The sequence below is a fragment of the Rosa rugosa genome, chromosome 3, assembly GCF_958449725.1.
Source record: "Rosa rugosa chromosome 3, drRosRugo1.1, whole genome shotgun sequence".
NCBI lineage: Eukaryota > Viridiplantae > Streptophyta > Magnoliopsida > Rosales > Rosaceae > Rosa > Rosa rugosa.
Window position 1 is genome coordinate 8,529,218 of NC_084822.1, and position 8,020 is coordinate 8,537,237.

At 39.5% G+C, this 8,020-nt stretch overlaps 2 protein-coding genes across 3 annotated transcripts; one reads left to right on the forward strand and one right to left on the reverse strand.

The window, feature by feature from the left end:
• On the forward strand, positions 1 to 4,528 carry LOC133735719 (cyclase-like protein 2). 2 transcript variants are annotated; one of them, XM_062163154.1, is made up of 7 exons: positions 1 to 516; positions 727 to 771; positions 1,009 to 1,081; positions 1,782 to 1,879; positions 2,823 to 2,893; positions 3,311 to 3,441; positions 4,361 to 4,528. In XM_062163154.1, the coding sequence occupies exons 1-6, from the start codon at positions 111 to 113 to the stop codon at positions 3,434 to 3,436; spliced, it is 819 nt and encodes a 272-aa protein (XP_062019138.1). In that variant the 5' UTR covers positions 1 to 110; the 3' UTR covers positions 3,437 to 3,441; positions 4,361 to 4,528. The 2 variants fall into 2 exon arrangements, with proteins under 2 accessions (XP_062019138.1, XP_062019137.1); XM_062163153.1 differs by lacking the exon at positions 4,361 to 4,528 and having other exon boundaries at positions 3,311 to 3,684.
• Positions 4,529 to 4,677: 149 nt separating this feature from the next.
• LOC133735720 (cyclase-like protein 2) lies at positions 4,678 to 7,690 on the reverse strand. Its single transcript, XM_062163155.1, has 6 exons — positions 7,323 to 7,690; positions 7,179 to 7,223; positions 6,938 to 7,010; positions 5,317 to 5,414; positions 5,042 to 5,112; positions 4,678 to 4,937 (listed from the first exon to the last, which is right to left on the reverse strand). Exons 1-6 carry the CDS (start codon positions 7,528 to 7,530, stop codon positions 4,809 to 4,811), a joined length of 624 nt encoding a protein of 207 aa, XP_062019139.1. The 5' UTR covers positions 7,531 to 7,690; the 3' UTR covers positions 4,678 to 4,808.
• Positions 7,691 to 8,020: the final 330 nt, after the last annotated feature.

Sequence of the window (8,020 nt, forward strand, 5' to 3'; positions counted from 1 at the left end):
GTGAGTGTTATATAAAACTACAAACTAATCAAATTCTCTAGTGAAAGAAGAGTAACACTCATCGTCCTTCCCAAACTGAAATCCCAAATTCCTGCTACACCACTCTCACCATGAATCCAATCCTTCTCCTTCTCCTTCTCCTCTTCTCCCTTCAGGCCACCCTCTCCCACGCCACCACAGCCTACCCTTCCATTCCGGGCACCACCCCCGTCGACGTCTCCTCCGGCGCCACCGCCACCAACCTGATCCCCCCTCGCCGCGAAGTCCACGGAAACGGCCGAATCTTCGACATCACCCACCGCTACAGCCCCGACATGCCGGCGTTTGGCTCCGCCGACGGCGTCGGCCAGTTCCTCTGGCTCCCCAACAGCATGAAGAACGGCTCCATTGCTAACAACTCCGAGATGAAGCTCCCCACCCACACCGGGACCCACGTCGACGCCCCCGGTCACGTCTTCGATCACTACTTCGACGCCGGCTTCGACGTTGATACGCTCGACTTGGATGTCCTTAATGGTAATTATCTTCACTGAGTTCATCAAGTGCTGCCATGCCAGGTGGTGTTTGATGAATTGAGAATCAGTTGTTTTTGGGTTTATGGTTTGATTTTAGCATCTGGGTTTTCTTTGCTGTGGTGTTTTCCTTTGACCCAGAGAAAAAGGTTGTAACTTTTGTTTGTTATATGAACACCGATCATTGAAAGTTTGTTTCTTTTTGTATTAATAGGTGCGGCATTGTTAGTTGACGTTCCGAGGGATAAGAACATTACTGGTATGTATTTCTGAATATTTGTGCTCTGTGTCGTTGAAAACATAGCCTGCTGTTTCAAATCAGTGAAACTATTGAACTAATGCTTAAAAAGGAAAGGGAGAATTATAAGTAATAAGTGTGATAATATGGAAGGCTAGTAAAGTGGCCTTTTGGTCCGAGAGTGTAATCTTCTAATAATAAGTGATAGAGAAGATATAATGGATTCTACTGTTTTGACTTTGTATATAATAATTTCAGCTGAAGTCATGGAGGGCTTACATATTCCCAAGGGCGTGCGTCGAGTACTTTTCAGAACTTTGAACACGGATAGGTAAGTTTATGTGAATCGTCTTTGTATACAATTGCCACTGTTTGGTCTGTTCATCATCAATGTCATATACGAGTTTCTGTTGATGTTATTGCTTGGAACATGGGTGTATGCACAATCTTGAATTATATACACACAAGTGAGACACCTTACTTGTGTACTAGTTATGTTGTATTGCTTGTCCACTCCCTGTTTTGGATATGCAGTAGCGATAGCTTGGTTAGAAAAAAGTTAACCTCTTTTGAAGTTTGGTCCAGAAAGAATGCCTAAAGGAAATTTAGGATTCACTCGGTTAGAAAGAAAAGGCAAATATAGACTAAATGACAACATCTACCAGTTATTTAGAGGCGATGCATGTCGTTACAAATACTCAATTTCTCCCGAGTTTTCCGAGTTTTGTGAGAGTCGATGTTAGTTTCTGGTGATTATGATGATTCATGTGAACAAGAATGTCTTGCTTATATATTTAACCAGATTATTAGACAAGCAAGGACTTATTATGTCAGGGGTCACCTATCCTATTTTCTATCACCACTGCCATTCTTCTTTCCAAAATGTATTGAAAAGATCATGGTTTTATCAATAATTGCATTGCTGGTCTTCTACTAGATCATGTTGATATGCAAGCATGTAAATGTTGCTGAATATTTACATACAGTTTGATGCAAGAAAGTTTATATTAACAAGCTTATTGCAATTTTAGACGGCTTATGTTCCAAAAGGAGTTTGACAGCAGCTATGTGGGATTTATGAAGGATGGAGCTAAGTGGTTGGTGGAGAACACTGACATCAAACTGATTGGTAAGATATACATTTCTTTTTCTTTTTGGATAACACTACTGCCCCACCGCTGGAAGAGGAATAAAAAATAATCTCTCTCAAGTCTCAAATAGGGGCGAGGATATGGCCATTTGAGGTGTAGAAATAGCCCAAACTACCTCTCACTTAACATCACCTTATTTTTCCTTATGTGCATGCATCAAATCTATGCTGGGTATCAGCACTTCTCTACATGTAGTTTATAGATGGTCTTTTACTGTTCTGATATATCTATATGACATCTCAGTATACCACATGAGGATTCAAAAGTAATCTCTCTCAAGTCTCAAATAGAGGCGAGGATATGACCATTTGAGGTGTAGAAATAGCCCAAACTACCTCTCACTTAAATCATGTTCTTTTCCTTTTGTGCACGTGTCGAATCTCTACATGTTGTTTATAGATGGTTTTTTTTACTGCTGTGATCAACCTATATGACATCTCAGTATACCAAACCAGAGGAATCAAAAGTAACCTCTCGCAAGTCTCAAGTAGATGCAAGGATATGGCCAAATAGCCCACAGTACCTCACTTAACATCACCTACTTTTCCTTTTATGCATGCGTTGAGACTATGTTGGGTATCACCACTTCTCTACATGTAAATTATAGATGGTGTTTTACTGTTCTGATGGACTTATATCACATCTCGGTATACCACACAAGGATCACAGACAAATCTCAGTTGATTTGTGTAATTAAACATCCATAAGTATTTATGGATGATGCAAAATGCATCTATGTTCAGTGTACTTCTGTTGAGTGAGAACTTCTGGGTTTGTAGCATGCATTTAAAACCGCAACCCCATTGTTCAGTGTGCATCAATATTTAGTATAATATGTCTCTGTTCAAATTTTTTCAGCTTGTTTAGTATCTTATCGATTATGCTATTTCATTTGAAGCTGATCAAATTGTTTTTATGTAGGAATTGATTACTTATCTGCTGCTGCATATGATGATTTGATTCCATCTCACCTTGTTTTGCTAGAAGGCAGGGTAAGAAATCTTTGTTCGATGAATCATGAATGACTTTTTCTTGTGATCCTGACTTGTAGTTACAGTTGTGTGATTGTTTCCATCCAATCATAATCCAACAGTGATAAATACATCATGAAAAGAAGATACAAATATAATTTATGAATCACACAATTTCTCATACTGAAATGATTTTCTATTCGACTAAAGTTGATTGTCTGTGATCTTCCATCTGGGCCTCTTCATTTTCTATTGTTTTAGTCGACGAACCCATGTCCACTAGGTGAAGCATAATGTTTGCAGTCAAAGAAACTTGTGATTCTCGTGCTGAAAATACCTTCACATAAAAGGAATATCGAGTTCTCTTATGTGGTTGTCTATTGTGAAGTGGAAAAGCAGTTGGCAAGTCTCATAACTAACACTTGTTTAATGTTTCAGGAGATCATTCTTGTAGAAGGTCTAAAACTTGATGACATCCAACCAGGAATATATTCTGTCCATTGCTTACCTTTGAGGCTAACAGGTGCAGAAGGATCACCAATCAGATGCATTCTTATCAAATGATGCCTGTAAGTTCTGCAGCAGTGTCTAATTTGAAATCTGGAACCATTGCTACAACGACATTAGTCTTTGCCACAATCATTCTTGTGTTTGACGTGAGAATCAGCACGTGAATACTTTTGTACATTATCAACTACCTTCGGACTTTTTTGAACTCCTTATATTTGTATATGTTTGAGCCCAAAAGTAATTTTGGCAAGATCCTTTAGTGGATTTAGCACAGCGGGCCGATACCTGCGGCCCAAAAATAAGCCTACTCGGGTTTGGATTACAGCTTCACCCATTCCGTAATCCATGAGGAAAACGAAGCCTTATTGGAGTCGGGTAGCGGGGATTGAATAGGAAACTTCAATCAATATCCCTTCTATGATAAGGAACAGTCGAAACCCTAGGTATATATACCAGGTTTCAAGGACAGAAAGAAGACCTCTCCCATATCAATCAATCCTAGCGATTACAAAGCCTCCCCGGAGCAAACCTTCAACCTTGTTGAAACCCGGCGACCGTACTTCCAGTCCCAGTCTCCCCAGGAGCCGACTGCGAGCGCAACCGCTACCGTTACTACCAGCGAAGCAAGGGTAATGCCCTCGCAACCCAGCGAAGCTAAAGTCACGCTTTAGCGCAACCCGTGCTTTCTCCAAACTTCCCAGTGATTGCTCTGCTTAGTCTACAATACTAAGTATCGATTCGGTGACGCGAAGAGATCACACCCAAAGTCCTTATCCATAAGGCAGAAAGTCCTTATCCGTAAGGCTAGAGAAGAACCTTGTGGCGAGGTTGGTGCTCTCCTCGTCCACAAACGCTTGAAGAAGAAGTCAGGTCAAGGGACTACCCCGACGACTGCACCCCACGGTGCTGGCACGCCTGCGCACACGCTCAAAAGAGACAGTTTGCAAGCCAACTGGTTTTTGCGCCAAACAGTATCAGGAAATGACGAATGGCCCCAGGATATATGTTTCATTGAATAAGATGCTAAAGACCTAGTTTTGAAGAATGACCAATGAAGAAACATGGCAACATATATTCCTGAATGTATATATATCCAAGTATTTACATTCGTAGTTTCATAACAGAGTAATAACTTTATCTGGTAATTCCTTCATGTATTTCATTAGTACAGTTAATGTTCGAGAGTTTCGAGATTTGGATATGTAAGATTTAATTCAAGGGTGAGCAGTTAATGGTTTCCAAGTTGAACCTATTAACTCACAGTCAAACACATTCTAGATCAATGGATTGATAGATTAATGTAAAACCCTCATTAACTTGCATAAGACCGATGCCAGAATGTTATCTTGGATACATTTAGTTTGAAAATACAGCCTTATCAAACTATAATTTCATCTTTGACATATGAATGAGATTACAGAATGTATCATTTGATGAGAATGCATCTTGCTGGTGATCCATCGGAACCAATCAACCTTAAAGGCAAGCAATGAACAGAAGAATATAATCCTGCCGGAACTCCTTCGAGCTTTAAACCTTCGACAAGAATTATCTCCTGAAAGTCATGAATTCTCTGATTAAAAACGTAATCCAATTGCTAGATAATAGAATGATCTATATCAAAGGAAAAACAATGATAAAGTTTTGATTTTTACGTACCCTGCCTTCCAGAAAAGTATTATGCACTGGAACTACATCAACGAAAGCTACGACGTTTAAGTAATCAATTCCTGCATTTTATGTAGAGAAACAATGTGTCAGCTATTTTTTTTAATTTTTTTTCTGTTTAGAAGTAAGAAGACTTTTTATTTTAATTAAGTTTTTTATGGTCAACTAAAAAGATTCTTGAATCATGAAGCACTATTTGTTTTTGACCAAAAGGACATGGCAATGTGTAAAGGGGAACTTATATTGCCTTGCCTCAAGTAACTTACCAACGAGTTTGATGTCTGTGTTTTGAACTAACCATTTTGCCCCATCCTCCGTAAATCCTGTGGCGCTCGTGTCGTACGCTTTGTTCCACATAATTTTCCTGAATGTAGTAATTTAATATCCAGGTTCTTGAGTTATGAACCTTTTTTTTTTTTTTTTTTTAATTTATTTATTTATTTTTTAATCCCCACCCCAACCCTCCCATAGTGGGGCTCGAACACCTGACCTCCCAAATGAGAGTTCAGAGCCTTACCACCCCACCAACACACACACACTTTGAGTTATGAACTTACATACAATGGAAAGATGAATTCAAAATAATAGGGTCTTTCTAAATGTACCCAGCAAATATCTAAGTATACCCAGCAGATCTTTTACACCCAACAAAATCATAGAATCTCTAACTACACCCATAAACTTTTCCAATAATACCCCTATTTTTACACCCAGCAAATACTTACTTCCTTCTTCTGAGATGGTTTATATTAAACTTCTTAACACTGATCTTGTAACAAGGATGCATACCCAGTCCCAAACTCAAGAATTTCTCCATTTTAGACTTCATCGTCATCACTACCTCCTTCGCTCTTCCTATTTAGTTTGGTGGCCAACTACCAAAGCCTATATTAAGTTTTTGGGGTTGCCTCGACACAAGCTAGCTCTCGTCGTTGCTTCCGCTTCCCGAAAGGTTACCTACACATATATATATTGCCATCATATGTATAAACATCATCGAAATAGCTACTAGTACAAACTAACCAAATTAATATCAAAATCAATTAAATATAATCATGTATTTGTTTCATCAAGATCTGGCAGAAAACAATTATGAAACCATGTATCTAATATTTACCAAAAAAAATGCACCTGATAACAAGATCAAAATAAAAGAATTGAAGAAGAGATGGATGGATGGAAGAGAAGGATAGGGTGTATATACGCTTAAATCCGTAAGCCTGGGATCTGCTGGTGGCCTTGTCAGTGATGACAATAGCCTCCAAGATGTCACCAAACTGCTCAAAGTATCTCTTCATGGTCTCCTTCTGGGTCTCCCAAGCCAATCCTTCAACAAACACCTCAATGTACGTCGTGTCCTCAAACTGACCTGCCGCTCCTCCTCCCAAATTAATTGCTGCTATTGCTGCCGTTGGTGCTGCTACGGCCTGACTCATGTTTTCGATCTTTTGCTAGCTGTCTATTTGAGCCGATCTTTGTCGTCATCGCTACTTCTGAAATCATAATTGCACTCACAACTTTATCGCAGAGATGAGACAATTATAATGATAAGTGAAATTTCGGTTTGAAGTTTTGCTTGAAGAAACAACGTAATAACTTGAACTACTGGGTACAAATAAAAAAAAAAGAGTTTGAACTATAAATTATTATCTTAGTTTGCCATAAGTTATTATCTTAGTTTACCATGACTTTTAATGTCATTTCATATGAGGATACAACTGTCTTTTCATGTAAAATTGATTTGCTGGGTATACATAGATATTTGCTGGGTACATTTAGAAACACCCAAATAATATTATGTCCTTTTTAAAAAAAAAATCTTTTGGTATTTCATACATACAAACACAGGTTGAACCAAAAAAGAAACAAGTATATGTATATTACCAGCTGTCAGTATTTAAGGTTCTGAAAAGCACACGACGCACTCCTTTAGGAATGTTCAAAGCCTTCATTACTTCAGCTGATATTTATACAGAAAACATTATCACTTATTCATTAAAAAATAAAATAAAGGGTTTGGTATATATTGTTCAGCTAAAGTCAACTTAATTTGGTCAGATCAAAAGCAAGCTCGATCACACCAAGGCTATCAACTATCAAGGAGTCTAATCGCAGAATGGAAACATACCAGTTATGTTCTTATCCCTGGGAACATCAACCACCAGCGCGGGGCCTATATCAAACATCCAAAGAAATAAATAAACAAACATCCAAGCCACAAATTAGTTTAACAACTAATTATGTGAGAAACAGGTTCTACTTAGTTACTTACCGTTTAACACTTCGAGGTCTAAAGCATCGACATCAAATCCAGCATGGTAGTAATGGTCGAAGACGTGACCAGGTGCGTCGACGTGAGTGCCCGAGTGGACACAGAACTTCATCATGGAGGCATTTGCCAGCGATCCGTTCTTGATGCTGAATCCCAGCCACAAGAAGTCGCTGCCCAGCCGCCCGTTTTCGGAGGCGAAACTCGGCATCTCAGCGGTGTACCTGTGGCTGATGTCGAATATTCGACCTTTATCGTACACCTCGATCTCTACGTACCGGGACAGGGACGGCCTCGCCGGAGCCCACCGAGCAGTCCTCGGTGACTGTGGGGTAAGCTGAGTCAGAGGATGAGGTGACGGTGGCAACGGCCGTGTAAATCACCGTGCAAGGTAGTGTTAAATATAGAGATTTATGGTATAATTGCCTTGATATTTTCTTCTCCAAACTGGAGGATATATATAGAGGTACAAATTTCCTAGAGCTAAGTGTGAATACAATAAGTCAAGAACTACGGCTACATTAATTACACAAGGTGTGCTGCTGCAGCTATAATCTTCATGTCAAGATTTGCTGCTGCCGCCTTAATATGCATGTTCACATCAACAACATGACTCACAAGTCAACACTCCCCCTCAAGTTGGGGCATAAACATCACGAAGACCCAACTTGCCAAGTGAGTCATGGAACAACTTGCTAGAT